Genomic DNA, 15831 nt, shown 5'->3' on the forward strand with positions numbered 1-15831 from the left:
TAAGAAAGGGCACTACATAAGATTTTATAGGGTATTGAAGCAGGATTTTGAAGACAAAGAATTAAAAAAGTTTCGTAGATTAAGTCAGTATTGTCAATGAAGAGTTTGATGATGGTGAGGTTAGCATAGATCTTCTCTCAGTTTCTTTAGGCATAGATTTTCTTATAGATTCTTAAATTTTGTATTCTGCTTGCTCATTTCGTATGTGTCTAATAGGTAGTGCTTTAAAATGTTTAAATCCCGTATTGTTGGTATTGTTTTGATGGGTAATGATAAAAGTCAGGATATTTGATGGGGACTGGAGAACTACTATTAATGTCAGATATGTTTCATGCTTTCGTGGTTGTGAAAGGTCAGAAAATTGGCAATTTGTATAAGTTACTTGAGAGCATTGTGGAGTTGCAACATCCACTTTGGCAGAATTAGATTTTGATGATACAATTTTGAGGCACATGCGGCTTGTCAATTTAGCCGAGCATTGTATGTTTTGAGCTTTACAAACAGAATTTGTTGAAAGGTGTAAAGTCATGAAATTGGAATTCTACAAGTAAAATGTGTATGGGAAGCAACGAAGAGTCAGTTTTAAAGTGGCGTTTAATGTTTGGGGACCAATGACAATATCTTCAAATGGAGGTGCATATTATTTGTCACTTTCATTGATAATTTTTTAAGAAAGGTTTGGGTTCATTTTATGAAGTACAAGTAAGAGGTTTTACCTTTTTTTTGGCACAAACTAGGTCTTTTGGGCCCTCCACTTATAGGTAGACACATCAGCATACAACACTAAAAGGACGTAAGATGAAAACACAAAAGTACAGTTTCGTTATAGAAAAGCTTACAAAAAGGGGATTTTTGGCTGGTGTAAACACCACCACAGTGGCCTTAGCAAACCTTTTTTTAACTCAAATCTTTTGTGTGGTAACGAAACTTGGAGACTAAAGAAATCAAGGCAAAAGAAGTGGTTGGTGGAGGTGCAGTTGAAAAAGTAGACGCCAAATGAGGAGCCACTGGAAAAGAAGCAGTTGGAGGAGGAACAGCCAGAAAAGAATTGGTTGGTGGAGGAGCCGGAGATATTTTGTCAATCCATGGAGAGAATAGGGTGAGATCTGGTGTTTTTATCTTAAGCCTTTTTGGTGCTCTACTAAGTGGAGGGCACAAAGGACCTGGTTTGTGCCAGGTCTCTATATAAGTTATTCTCCTCTTTTTTGCAAGCAAAATTGAGTGTGCAACTACCCTTCCAATTGAGTACGCAACTACCTTTCCAACTACCAACTTGGTAAATTCGAGTCAATCATGTCAACACTATCAGATTACCTCTCAGTTAGGCATTGGTACCTCTTGCAGTTAATGTTTTTCAAGCTCAACCACAACACCCCCCCCCACAATAAAAATGATGACTTTGTATTATGTGAACGAAATGATCAGCACATGAACAAATGAGATTACTCGTAATGTGAACAATATCTGTGCTATTATTCTAGCATCCTACATGTTATTACTCTGTGTGTGTGTGCAATATATGTGCTATTATTCTATCATCTTACATGTTATTACTCTGTGTGTGTGTGTGTGTGAATCTTGTGTACCAAGAATGAGTTTCTTTGTTTTTCCAATTTTTGGTTACACTCTTTATTTATCCATTTGCCTTTCTTGTCTCAGAACTGCAGCAGCAGTTTGAACTCTGTGATCCGGAGGTGTGATAATAGAATGGAATTTGCACGGCAAGGATCTGCTTCTCAAGCTTACTTCATGAGGCAGGCTACCATCGAAGAGGTGTTAACAATTTTCTTACAGTCCACATTATTGTCTTATACTTCCAGGGAACTGATTTGTAGTTGATTTTTGTGTTTTTTTCAAATATTCTGCCAGGGTGACTCAGCTCAGTCTGGTGTGCGACACAAAGTGCAGGTAGATTGATAAGTATATTGATATTAGAATATAAGCAATTTTTATTTTTTTTAATTTTATACACTTGATGTGAAATACAAAATGCATAAAACCTGGATATGTACCTGTTGCCACCAACCTGCATATGCTATTCCTCCTTCCTATAATCTTTTTCAAAATGAATTAGTAAATTGCATAATGCATATAACTTTCTCACTTTCCAGTTCCTGCCTGCTCATGGATTTAACTTAAGAGTAATGCTACACTTGCAACTCTTTTACAACTTGTGACACATGTTAACATGAGATTCAGTTCACGTTAAAAAAAAAAAAAAAATTTAATGCTCTTCAATCATATTTTGACAAGTCAGCAAGTTATTAAAAAGTTGTAGTTCTAGCATTTCTCTTAACGTAATTAGAACTCTCTTTATAAAAAAAGAGATATTTTTATTTTGCTTTGTACTCATAATACAGTTTTCCATTAGCCAGCCATGGAAAAGGCAAGAGGGTGTAGGGTTCTTTGTGGGTTTTGGGTTGTTGGATTTTTTGTTTTTGTTTTTTTGTTTTCTGTGTTATGAGGAAACAACTTGTTTACTTTGAATGAAATTATTCTTCTTCCATCTTCATAACATTAGGCATTACTAAACCATTTGAATTAGGACTAATCTCTAAGAGTTGGTTGTTATCTTATCATAGTTTAATTAAAATAATGTGGCGTTCCATATCGCCTGGGTATGGAGATGGAGATATGCTTATATGTATACTTACACCCTTCATGACAACAACGCGTTTTAAAGCTGTGATGATCATGATCCCATTAGAACTCTGCAACTAAGTGAACTTATGAGAAAGTAGTACCAGGATGAGTGACCTCTTGGGAAGTCTGGTTTGTGGGAGTTAAAAGCGGATAATATTGTGTGTCAATGGGGTGGGGTGCTACAAATGGTATCAGAGCCATTCCCAACCTGAGATGGGGAAAGCGTGCACAAGCCCATAAGGGTTGTTAGCGCCCTCGTTGGGACGTCAAGAATGGGCTAATCCCATGAGGGTTGCAAGCGAGGAAGCTGGGTCCTAAGAGAGGGTGATTGTGGCGGCCCACATTGCCTGGGTATGGAGATGGAGATGTGCTTATATATATACTTATACCCTTCATGACAACAACCCATTTTAAAGCTATAATATTCTATATCCCATCAGAACTCTACAGCTAAGCGAGCTTATGCAAGAGTAGTACCAGGATGGGTGACCTCTTGGGAAGTCTAGTTCAGTGGAGCTAAAAGCGGACAATATTGTGCGTCAATTAGGTGGGGTGCTACAAATAATTACTAAATATTAGTGGCGTATATTTCTCTTTTTGGATGAAAAATCGTTTCCTAGTGAGTGACCCCTTAAAAAAATAATAGCCAAGAAAAGCAAGCAACCCCATAGGGTTGTGCAGATCTTTGGCCTTCCAATTGCCAACATGGTTCTGACCCCGCACGGGTTAGCTTTTGATGGCTGGCAGAGGCCGAGTCCTGCTTTGGTTTCCAATGGAAGTCAAAGGTCGGGACAGGTAGGTTTTCGTTTCCAATAAAATTTGGACCCACCCGAATGATTTTTTTTAAAAAAATATATATAATTAATAATATGACATCATTTTACGTTTCGTGATTTTTTTAAAAGGGAAATGGCGTCAGTTTGAACGTTATAAATTCTCACACAGCAAACCTTAAATCACTTAATCGTGTCGTTCAAGACTGTCTTTGTCTCTCTTGTGTATTTTTATGTTTTATCATCTATGCCACGCCGTCGTCCACATTCTTCACATCAACACGTGGGGCTTTACTTTATTTTTCATCATCGTCATCATTGTCATCATCATCATCATCTTTTTCTTCTTCTAGGATTTGTGCAGTCTTTGTGGGATTGGGTAGGGAGGCCGGTTTTCCTGTGTCTTCGTCTTCGTCGGATCTCTTCCGACTATTCGCCCGACTCCACCTATTTCGATGCTGACAGAGGCAGAATGAGAAATCGATTCCGATGCTCACCCCTACATCCCCATTATCCAATTTTGAAAGATCTTCCGGGGCAGCTCCCCTCCTGTTATTATCCTCTTGTTTGCTCCCATTCTTCTTTGGATATGAGCCATAAGTAAGCATCCAAAGGTAAATAAATAGCCACGTCAACTAGCCACCATTATGTAGAGATGTTAAGAAACTTTTAGAAATCAACCAGTTTCTTCCTCTTGCTTTTTCAATCCCCATTCTCCAACTGTCAGAATTTTTCCTTTGACTCAATAAAAAATCTATATGAGTCTTCCACCTGATTGTGTAAAAGGGAGGAGAACAAGAGAGGTCAAGTTAGAGTGGAAGCCAAATGACAGGCTAGAAAATTTGAGATCACCTGGGCCGAAAATAGGGTCATTGCCTTGCTTTTGTATTGCCAGATTTGAAGAACCACCGTTTTTTCCTCATTTACCGATTCTTCTCTCTTTAAGTTTTTCTAAGTAAAATTCTATTTTGAATATTTTTGGTCATTAAAAAATGAGTGAAAAGGAAAGGAAAATATTCTATGATTTTGACAAAATCAACTGTTTGTTTGTTTGTTTAGATTTTTCGGTAATTCCAGTTATGTATTTCCGAAAGTAAAAGTGAATGGAATCTAGACACAAGTATTATTAAGTTCCATCTGATATCAAATCTGTCTTTTTTTAAGTTAAAAAACTCAACAAAATTAGCCAACTAGAAATGCAAACCACACACACTACAAACATCCGCAACTCTAAAGTCAAAGGTCAAATACACGATGAACCGCTACGCTACTGCCCATGCGATGGTAATTGGGGGGAGAGGTGAGGGGGAGAAGATGAAGATGAAAAAGAAAAACGCTAATCTAAGAGTAAGGAAAAGCTTAACTGGATTTTGGGTTTGGGGACAAACTCTGTGATTTTTTTCTTTTTTCCTTTTTTGTTTTCTTTGGTTTTCAGATTAAGTTGTGTAGGATTTTGTTTTGAACAAATCAAGGGTTTGTTTTCCTTTCCCTCAAATTTTTCTGAAAAAACCAAAAAGTAATTCGTTCTCTCTGCTCTCTCTATATATTTCATTAACAGAAGAGTTGAATCGACAATAAAAGCCCTATGAAGCTTGACTATTCCCAGTGATTGGCTTTGGGCCTTTCTTGTGCTACTTAGGTGGAGGGCGAAGAAGATCTCCTTCTAGGGGCCCAAATTGTCAGTGAGATACAACTCTGGAGGAATGTAGTGGTATATCTACTACAGCTAGATCCTCGTTTGTCCATTTTTTCTATGTGGCTCACTCCCATTTAAAAACAATAGAAAACAAGAGACTCCCTATACAGGAGGGGAACCTCTCCCAAATCTTCTAAGAGGTTGTCAAGATGGTTCAAAGTCTTCAATAATCTCCATAAGTATCTCACACTGATATTTCCTCTGCCACATGGAATCCAATATATCTTCCAAAAGATAATTGACACCCCATGTATATCTTTCTTGCTCCAAAAATATCTCTCATTTTTTTTTGATAAGTAATAATGCATTAAGAGCGCAGAGGGGCGCAACCCTAGTACACAGGAAGTATACAAAGGAGCGACTAAGTAGGGGAGAAAGAAGAAGAGAACAAAAAGAGAAAATCAGGAAAATCAATCACTAAAGGAGCAAGCCATCCTGCTGTCCATGAGAATAAAGTGTACAAAAAGAAGTGAATAAGATCCTCTAGGTTCCTCGACAAATCCTCGAAGCATCTCGCATTCCTTTCCTTCCAAAGACACCATAGAAGACACAAGGGAGCCATCTTCCAAACCACCGCACTACTAGATCTACCTCCCGCCCACCAACTGGCAAACATCTCCATGACGCTTCTAGGCATAACCCAACTCAAGTTAAAGCGAGAGAATATGACCTCCCACAACTTGCGCGCGACCCCAAAAATATCTCTCATTCACAATGTTAAACTATTAAATGATAATATTCACCATTTTCCTATTCACTTAAGCTTTTAGGATGACTGGTGATTTAATATGACATAAATTTCAATATTACTCATGGAGGAAGAGTTTGAAGAGAGTGTTAAAATATTAATTAAATGAATAAATTTATTTTCTATCCGCTTAAAGTTTTGAGATAAGTAGTGATTTTAACACATACTAACTACTCTTCCACTTAAAACGTCATCAACAATTTTCGGTTACAGTCCCTTGATTTATCCACTGTCTTTCTTGTCTCAGAACTACAGTAGCATTTTAAACTCTGTGATCCAAAGGCGTGATAATAGAATGCATTTTGCACGGCAAGGATCTGCTTCTCAAGCTTATTTCATGAGGCAGGCTACCATTGAGGAGGTGTTTACAATTTCTTACACTCCACTTTTTTCTCTAATAAATTTTCAAGGAACTGATTCTGTCATTGCTCTTTGTGTTATTAAAATATTCTGCCAGGGCAGTTCAGCTCCATCTGGTGTGCCTCACAAATCCTCTGGTTATGAGAGATCTTGTAGCGGTTTTGAAGCACCATTATTTTCTAGACCTGTAAGAAAAGAACCAAACTTGGCAAATAGCCTACCTATGGTGCAAGGTTGTGTGTTTACCATGCCTCAGCCTCCTAAGTTTGCTCAACCGAGCACAAGAACAAACGGAAGAAAGCAGTTGCATTCCAAGAAGAAAATACTCTCCTCTCAATCTGATGGTTAGTAGCTTTCGATCTCTATATGCACGCGCATCTAATGTTTGGTTTCAAAATTTCTAACTCGATCTTTTCTTGTTTTCGTTTATGTAAATATGGTGCATCTATTAATTGACTTGTGAAATATGCAGCAGAGAGATATTGTTTCCTGCTTGTTTCTTTTGGAGATGAGCAGGTTGGAAATCAGTGGTAAAGACTGATTTTCAAATCCATTCTGTTTTCCCACTAAATCATTAGCTTCATTTTGACCTAAGAAAAGAGCGCGTAGCAGTACTTAATGTTTAAACAAACATCTCTTTGGCTCCTGTAATCCCTTGTCCCCTGCTTTCTTGTTGTTGGGCAACTCTCTATCGGGAGGGACATCATGGTGGATCCCCCCTTCTGTAATCCTTGTCCAGTTCGTTGTTGATCTCTGCTTACTTTAAACCTTCTAGTGTAGCCCAAGTTTTACCTTGCTCGCTTCTCTGCTGGCTGCTTCTATCAAACTGCTGACCTATTTTTCAGGACTTCCATTAGACCAGGCTTTTTTGCCCATTTTCATTTATACTGCACTTGCTAGAGCTGTACCTGCTTGGCTTTTGATGCTGTTGACCTACCCATACTGATTTTCTTTGCTTCTTCTGTGTATTTTTTTCCTGGTTTCTCTTTTATTTATTTTTTCTTAGTTTTGATGTAATATTTATCTTACCCCAAAACAAAAAAAAATGCATCTCTTTTGCTTTAATTTTTTTTTTTTTTTAGTTCATAGATCTGTATATTTTGTAAAGTTAAAAGCTTTGGAGAAAAGCTTGATTGCTTTCTCTAATATAAAAAACATGCAAGTAGAATTTTTTTAATTTTTTTATAAGTAATAACCAGTCTTATTAAAAGCGTAAGGCACCCCTAATCAAACAGGGAGTATACAAAAAGATCACCTAACTAGAAAAAGAAAAGCAAGCAAGGAAATTGACGTAGCGGAAGACTAAGGTAACTAATCAAAGAGCAGCGTCTTTGTTTTCTACCCAAAAGATAAAACAAACCCGCAGGCTAAGAGAAAAATAAAACTCCGCAGAGTATTTGAGAGAGAATTATCTGATTTGATAATAATTTAATGAGTTTATTTTTACATAATAAGCAAGCCTATTTATAGAAGAGAAATACTTGTAGAGAAAGTAAAAAGTAAATCTAATCCTAGTAGAGAAAGTAAATCTAATCCTAGTAGGAAAGTAAACATAATCCTATAGTAATAGTAAACCTAATCCTAATAAGGAAAGGAAAATAATTAATGCACATTTAACCCTATTAAAGAAAGGAAATAAAGTCTTAATAAAATAAAAATAAATCCTAATATAAAATTGACAATCAACGGGAATCGTGACAATCTTTCCTTTTGTACTTCTATTGTCTGAGAATGGATAAAATTCTGATCAAGCGGCGCTGCTTTAATATTATTTTTGATATTTTTTTTATTTTTGTTTTTACCAAAAATAAAGGTAAATATCGTCCTACATCAGAAATCATCATAACTAATCGACAACTGGGACAAATGTGCTACAGTTCAAAGATACAAAGTATGAAAGTAAGAGGATAAAATGTCCTCCAAAGACCTCTCCAAGTCCTCAAAGCACCTATTATTCATTTCCTGCCATAAGCACCAAAAGAGGCACGTAGGCACCATCTTCCAGACTACAGCACTCCCCCGCCTCCCAGAAGACCGCCAATAGGCTAGCAAATCAAAAATCTTCTAGGCATCACCCAGGCTATCCCAAAGCGACTAAAGATGGCATACCACAAAGCCGAAGCAATCTCACAATCAAGAAGGAGATGATCCACTGTCTCCTCGCTTTTCTTGCACATGCAACATTTGTTTATCACAATAACGTGACGCTTCTTGAGATTATCCAAGGTCAAAAATTTACCCAACATAGCTGACCATACAAAAAAGACCAATCTCGGAGTAGCCTGCGTCCGCCACACACTCTGCCAAGGGAAGCTCCTACCTTCATTACAAGCCAAAGAATAGAAGAGGGCCTTGACCTTGAAGAGACCCCTTTTGGAGGAGATCCACCACAATTTATCTTTACACCCTTGTCTCACTCTAATTGAATGCAACACCTGGAGAAAGGACGCAGAGACTTCCAATTCCCAATCATGTGCCTCTCTTGTGAAACTCACATTCCACTGATTTGAACCTCACAAAACCTCCATATTATCTACAACAGAGGCATTCTATACACAAGCAATACCAAATAAAACTGGAAACGTTACTTATCAAAAGAAATAAAACTGGAAAGGCTACCTTGAGAACCGTATGTCCACACCACAAGTCATGCCAAAAGCTTATCCTAGTCCCATCCCCCACCACATGTCTAGTAAAGCCTTTGAAAGTCTCCCACCCTTTCCTAATATTCTTCCACAACCCCACCCAAAGGCTCCTCCCGGCTCAAGAGAGCACCACCCACCCCATAAGCTTACATACTTTGAGTCTACCACCACTCTCCACCAAGCATCTCTCTCAATCCCGTAGCGCCACAACCATTTCCCTAAAAGTGCGCGATCGAACACCATTAAATTTCTGATACCCAAATTGCCCTCCTTGATTGGAGTGCAAACTTGCGCCCAATTCACCAAGTGAAACTTGAACTCTTCACCTATATCACCCGATAAAAAATTGCGTTGTAACTTCTCGATGTGTTTAGCAACACTCATTGGTATAGGAAAGAGAGACAGATAATATGTGGGCAAATTACCGCTGCTCGAATTGGCTACCATTGCGTTGTTGTGGCGTTCCTCCAAAAAAGTCAACAGGGCCAGCAATTGCAATTTATGTCTCACATATGATATCCCCACAATAGGATAAATCTCACTTGCACACTGTGTAACCCAATCCGAGTAGCCCGACACACCCCCTGCAATGGTAGCATAAGAATTTAGAGGGGCATACCTATCATCACCAAAGCCCCCTACCTCCTCTTCCTCCCTGCATCTTCGTCCCAACCCATTAATAGCCTCCTCCTTCGTCTCTGCAAATTCAGAGGACCCAAGCCTACTGCTGGTAGGAACATAGACGAGGGGAGCAACCTACAAGCAAGTCAACATTAAGCACTATATCGAAGATCCCAAATTACCCAGCCCCTCACTACCATGTTCTCCATCCCGGTTCATCACCTGATAGGATTCCACGTAGGACTCGTCATACACATCAGCCGAATCCACATTATTTGGTCATGGAGATGGATAAGGAGAACCAACATGAAGATCATGGGCAGTAGTGGTGTTTGCCATGGGCATGATGTGCAATGTGGCTTGGGTAATGGGGTTAGTGTTAGTGTTATCTTATAATAGGAGTTAGTGGGAAGTTTACTTACTAGGAGGTTATTTAGTATGGACAGTTATGTGTTGTGGTGTGAGATAGTGTGAGAGAAGTGGTAGTGGTTTAGTTAACTGCTAGTAATAGAGTATTTAAGGGTCTTTGTATTATTGTATGAGTATGATGATTTGTGTAGAGTCCTAATTCTGTTGTGGTTCAACTCCCACCCTAAGTGGAGTATTATCTTGTTTATCTTGTTCTGACTAGGACCCACTAGGGGTATTAGAACGTATTATCTTTTTTATGTATTTGTATTGTAGTAGAACTCCAACTATAAGTGGAGATTTGTAACGTGTATATTCAATATATTATATTAAATATTAATTGTGTTTCTATTATCTATTTGGGACTTATCATCACCCCAGAAGACCAAGGCACCACCATTCTGTCCTCAATCACCGGAGATAATCTCTCCCCAATCGTCGGCAAAATTCTTCCTGGTAGACTGTGAGGTGTTCCGTCCTCCTGTAAGTTGCCGGGCTCCTCACCGCTGCTCTGGGTTGCCAAGACCAGCGTCCTCAGAGGTGTTCCGGCCTCCTCTGGAGAGCCCAGATCGCTGGACCCACCAGCCTCCTCATTCATCATAGCCGGCAACATCCCAGCCTCTTTTGGTGTGTCAAGGCCACCGATCGTCACTCCAGCCAGCAAGACCCCTCGCACCCAGTTGCCTTTAACTGAAACAGCCCCGCCGGTAATCTCTCCGGCGATTCCGTCCTCCTCTGATGAGCCCATGCCTCCAGAAAACCCTCCCGCATTCATCATCGCCGGTATCACCCCACCCTTTTTTGGTAAGCCTAGGCCGCCGGTTTCCCCTCCGGCCAGTGAAGCCTCTTGAACCCAAGTAGCTTGGCCGGAGTCGGCGCCTGTCGATGACAACTCCCTTGGGTCCCCTGCCATGAGCGTTTGCAAGATCGTGCGCTTCTCCATCAACGGGAAAGAGAACTTGGGTCTTCCCCCATATGACCCAGAATGTCTTGGGCCACTGTCCTAGCCCACACCCAGGCCCAAACCAGCCTTAGGCTTGAATTTGGGCACCTTCTTCTTAGCCTTGAACCCCCTCATGGTCCATGGACCTTTACCCGCAACTCTAGCCGCCTTCCCTTTTTGGGCTATATCCTGAAGAACATTAGGGCCCCTGACTCCATGCCCAAGCCCACTAGTCTCCACATTATTAAGTGCCAGGTCAAGCTTTTCCAATCCCACGTCAATCTCCTCTTTCAGCATACACATCTCCCTTACGTTTAAGAGCTCCAGACTTGCACCAAAATAGGCTTGCCCAGCGTGAATACCAGTGCCATCACGTCCCTTAAGCAGCTCAGGACCGCTGCTCGATGCAGACAACCTCACCGGAGGCTGAAGGCTACTCGCCGACGCCCTAGGATGTTCCCCTGTGACTTCCCCCACCTTTAGGTAGCGCTTTCCAGCGTCTACAGCACCTCGAAGTGGCCTCGTCGGAATATAGTTCTTCGTCAGAGCCACCGCTGGTTTGACAGAAACTTTGGCTGGCTTGTTCGTCCCTGCAAACGACTCTCTCAACCACCTGGGCACCCTAGTTATCGGTTCTGGAAAATAACCAAAGCACTCCTCCGTTGGATTCACCGACAATGCACCACCTCCGCATAACTCCTCATTCCCTTCACCTCCTTGTCCTTCTTGCCCTCACTATCCTCACGAAGAGAAGAATTAGCCAGGCGCACTTCCAAGATGAACCATTCCCATCCTTGACCATATTTTCCTTCTGGAATGAGGATGGAGCCACTCCTTCTCCTTCCATCAAATTCCTCTACCGTCAAGAAACACCCATGCCTATTAGAATGTTTCTGCGCAATTATTCTTGGATACCCAACTTTTGATTGAACCCAGAAAACCTCAGAAGTTTCCATTGCCATCAGTTCTTCCACTATTCGCACCAACCAAGCTAGTTCAACCTTACACAGGAAAATGGATCTTTGTTTCCCATTGCTTTTTTCATAAATCCTCACCCCTGAAGCCCCTCCCTTTACCAACAATTCGAATTCTTTGGACTCCACAGACCATATTCTCGAGCCAGCCATGACACTACCCAACCAGCCTAGAACTATTCTCAGCAAGCCCTCACGCGCCTACACTCAAGCAGGGAATGGATGAGAGAAGAGAGCTTTTTAAAAATTGTCAAGGATATGGTTTCTTTGTTCTGATTTTACTTGGAGATGATAATCATTTAGGTTCTTCACATTTCATGGGTTTTTTTTTCTTCGTTTCATTCAGGAATTGAGTGGTCTCCTAGGATGGATGTTGCAGAATCAAGACGCAATTATGTTATGACAGTGGAAATTCCAGGGGTCAATATCAATGACATAAGAGTGGAGGTTGATAACCAAAAGTAAGATATATCTGACGATATTCATTTTATTTTATTTTTACGTATTCAGATTGGAGTAGGACAAGAAGTAACAATATAGATTGAATCAAATAATGAACCTTCAATTTCAAGATTTATTCTGTTGGAGTCATCCCTCAGCACTCTTCAATGGAAAATGACTCATATCATATGCATGATATACTTGTGACATGTTCCTTTTCTTTTTCTTTTTTAATTTAATATAATTTATTTATTTATATATTCTTGAGTTGTCTGGCCTAGTGAAACAATCTTTTAGGTCATTATCTGAGAAGAATGACTCTATGACAGGTTAACCGTTTCGGGTAGACGCTTATCAAATGACTCAATCTCTACGTATCACAAAAGAGAGATCTTACAGGGGCCATACCAGGTCGTGTGGCCGCTTCCTGCAGATGTCAACAAGGACAGTGTTTCAGCGGAGTTTTTGTAAGTTATAGCTTTATAATGATGCGTTCCTCCTACCTGATTTTATGCTTGTAGTTAAGGATGGGCTTCAGAGATAATGCTAAGCCGCAAAATTATATTACATCTGCTCTATGGCATTGCATATCTTCCCACAATTTGGCATATCGGGAAATCGAGTAAATTTGTATTGCTATATAGTTGACGTGGTAGCTTATCTGGTAGGATAGCTTGAAAAATGGAGGCCAATTAGTAATGGTAGCAGTGGAGTGAAGTACGTGTTTTGGTCGTGTAAACACAGTTGTGATGTTGATGATGCTGAAGCTTGCTTCTTTATCAGAATTGAATAAAAAATGGAATTTCTTCATTATAGATATAATACTTTTTCCCTTAATTGGAATCTCAGAAGTAGTACCTAGCTTATAATTATCACGTAGATTTGTATAAATTTTTAGATAATAAATAGAATTATTAGTCAGCTGTGATGGGATTAAACATTGGCCCTACTTTATCTTGTTTTTCTTTTTACCTGGCCAGCCTTGCTTTATCTTGTCAAAAGCGTAATCTTAAACTACATGCATAAATAGGCTAGCTATGACATTGATCAAGTGAAAAGATATCAACGAATATAGGGGCAAGCCTTTCCTTACTGGGGGAAGGTATTTAAACTGAGAAGTGAAGAGAGCAGGTCATGATGGGCATTCTGAAGCAAGCATTCATAGTCCATATAAAGACCATATATTGAATTTATAGCTTATGAAAAATAAATTATAAAAATATAAGCAAAAAGTCGTGAGAAATTGTATTGGAGAAGCAATGTTGCTTGCATGATGCTAATGAGGAACCTTTAGCTTGTCCAATTGACATGAGTTTTTTAGGCGGAAAGCCTCTAAGAATTCAGATACCAAAGCGATCAGCAGGCAAGGATTTCATAATTTTCTGAGTCGGGTTGAATGCAAGGGCACCCAACCGCACAGCTGGTATTTTTGAATTTATCAGTTTTTTCTGCTGATAATTCATAATTCCTATCATTTTACACGTGGAAACTTAAGCTGGAAATTTTTAATTGTTTTCATTCTGCCTTAACCATATTTTATTCTAATCATATATACTTGAAGTCATGTTGTTCTTCATATAAGCTTAAATTGTTTGTGCAAATATCTATATTGCTTTTCTTAGTGCCTTGGTGATGACCTTGGAATGTGCTAGTTAGTGTGTCGGGGGAGTACCACACAAATGCAAATTAGAATCATGTTTTGTTGACGGTTTCTGGCTTTAGTGAGGGGTTGTGTTATTCTTGTTTGTTATGCAAATCCTTGATATTTCAGAGTTCAAATTTAGCATGATATTGAAGCTTCTGTAAGTAAATAGATGGACTGGCACTGGCAAATTCAGAATGCTAGTATTATTGTCTATACACAAGGTGCTAATGGTTTTTGTTGATGCAGGGATGGATTTCTACAAATTACTATTCCTAAATTATAAGATCATTGCTGGGCAGCATATATGTGAACAAATACTTGCTTTCTAAGCAATGTTCATCATCTTGACCATGTGTTGTATGAATGTACCAGTTCAACTCATCTGGCATATAGTTTATTTAGTTACCATATAAGAAGAGCTGGAAAAAAAAAAAAAAAAAATTTAAAGAAACCCTAAATAAAGATTAGATCATAATATAATGTATAATTAGGTTTTAATATTATTATGTACTATGGATTGTATTAATAAGTTTTTAATGTGTTAAAACGCTCAAATGTTGGTATGTTATCGTTGTCCTATCTTGTAGCCACTATGGGAATGGTGACTTTTTGATGTGGCAAACATTTTTTATTTTTTTAGCTCTGTACTTGTATTGCGTTTGTGACAACTTGGGCTATAGTATGACTCACAAAATGAGAGAAGATGGCATCACATAAAGATTTGATGCCATGTAGACAATACAATGATATGTTGGGGAAAAAAAATAACAAAACAGAGAAAAGGAATAGTTGGGGCACGAGGGGTGTGATCAAGTTGTGGCTCTTCCCGGCTGGGCCGGGCAACCCATAAAGTTGACCTTTGGATGAGGAAGAGAGGCCTATGCGTTGTCTGTGCATGATAACACATGACAAACGGGGTTAGTGCTTAAAGTGTTTAGGTATTGAAATGATTGCCTTTGCACTACTTTTCTTTGATGCTCAGTGGATTTTTATACACAAATTTGAGTTTACAGCGTAGGAAGAAATTACAAAACAAATTAATGTTTTCCTTTCTTAAGATAGCCCTTTTTGGCGGGAGGACCTAAATATGAGATTGGTTCCAAGAAATACACAACCCATTGATGGATTTTGTCATTGGGGCAGCCAGCCCACTTGGCGTTGGAGGGTGTGGGAGGGAGACTGCAAAGTGATGGTGGATTTAAGGTAGCATAGGATCCGTTTCACAGCTTAAAGATGGAGAGTTAGGGCGGTGCATGATTTGAGAGACTTTGTTGATGGCAAAGGAGATGTCAGGGTGAGAGAGGGCAAGTGACGGAGAGGTACTGTAGGGCCTAGACACAGATGTGATAGGAAGAGGGATCTTTAAAGAAAAGGGACAGAGTGAGAGCGGTCGACATAGGATAGGAGTCTTGATAGGCTTGGTGTCGGACATGTTCTTGTGGAGGAGGTCAAGAATGTATCGCTCTTGGGAGAAGAATATCAGCTGGGGTAGTGATACCTTTCATGCTAAGGGAAAAGTGGAGAGGCCCTAAGTAGCGAGTTTAGGAGGTTGGTTATTGCATGAGGACGGGAGCTAGTGATGAGAATGTCCTCAACATAGATGAGGACATAGGTAGCATAGTGAGGTGTGCGAAGGATGAACAAGGAGGAGTCAGAGCGTGAGCCAACAAAACCAAGCTCTTAGATGTGATCAGTAAGGCCGGAGAACCAGACACGAGGGGCCCGTTTTAAGCCATAGAGGACCTTGTGCAATTTGCTGACATGCCGAGGAATCCACATCAATCTGCCACGAGCAGCTAGATGAGATGGCAAGAGAGAGAACTAGTTGAATGGTGATAGGTTTGACCAGGGGATTGTATGTGTCACCAAAGTCAATGCCATGTTGTTGGGGGAAACCTTTGGCAACGAGATGAGCTTTGTGACACTAAAGAAAA

The 15831-nt window shown here is 39.7% G+C and overlaps 1 protein-coding gene across 1 annotated transcript; it reads left to right on the plus strand.

Annotated features, from left to right (window-relative positions):
* The first annotated feature begins 1664 nt into the window (after positions 1-1664).
* Positions 1665-14536, plus strand: LOC132183053 (heat shock protein 16). The gene is made up of 7 exons (XM_059596448.1): positions 1665-1773; positions 1870-1908; positions 6108-6221; positions 6318-6564; positions 12158-12272; positions 12582-12719; positions 14144-14536. Exons 1-7 carry the CDS (start codon positions 1708-1710, stop codon positions 14178-14180), a joined length of 756 nt encoding a protein of 251 aa, XP_059452431.1. The 5' UTR covers positions 1665-1707; the 3' UTR covers positions 14181-14536.
* The last annotated feature ends 1295 nt before the right edge of the window (positions 14537-15831 follow it).

This window comes from Corylus avellana, chromosome ca5 (genome assembly GCF_901000735.1).
Source record: "Corylus avellana chromosome ca5, CavTom2PMs-1.0".
In the NCBI taxonomy this organism is placed as follows: Eukaryota; Viridiplantae; Streptophyta; class Magnoliopsida; order Fagales; family Betulaceae; genus Corylus; species Corylus avellana.

Bases quoted from the DNA above. Each gene is read 5' to 3' on its own strand.
- LOC132183053 (XM_059596448.1), top strand. From the start codon at position 1,708: ATGGAATTTGCACGGCAAGGATCTGCTTCTCAAGCTTACTTCATGAGG. The intron at 1,774-1,869 runs GTGTTAACAATT...ATATTCTGCCAG, and splicing joins GGCAGGCTACCATCGAAGAG to GGTGACTCAGCTCAGTCTGG. The intron at 1,909-6,107 runs GTAGATTGATAA...TTCTTGTCTCAG, and splicing joins GTGTGCGACACAAAGTGCAG to AACTACAGTAGCATTTTAAA.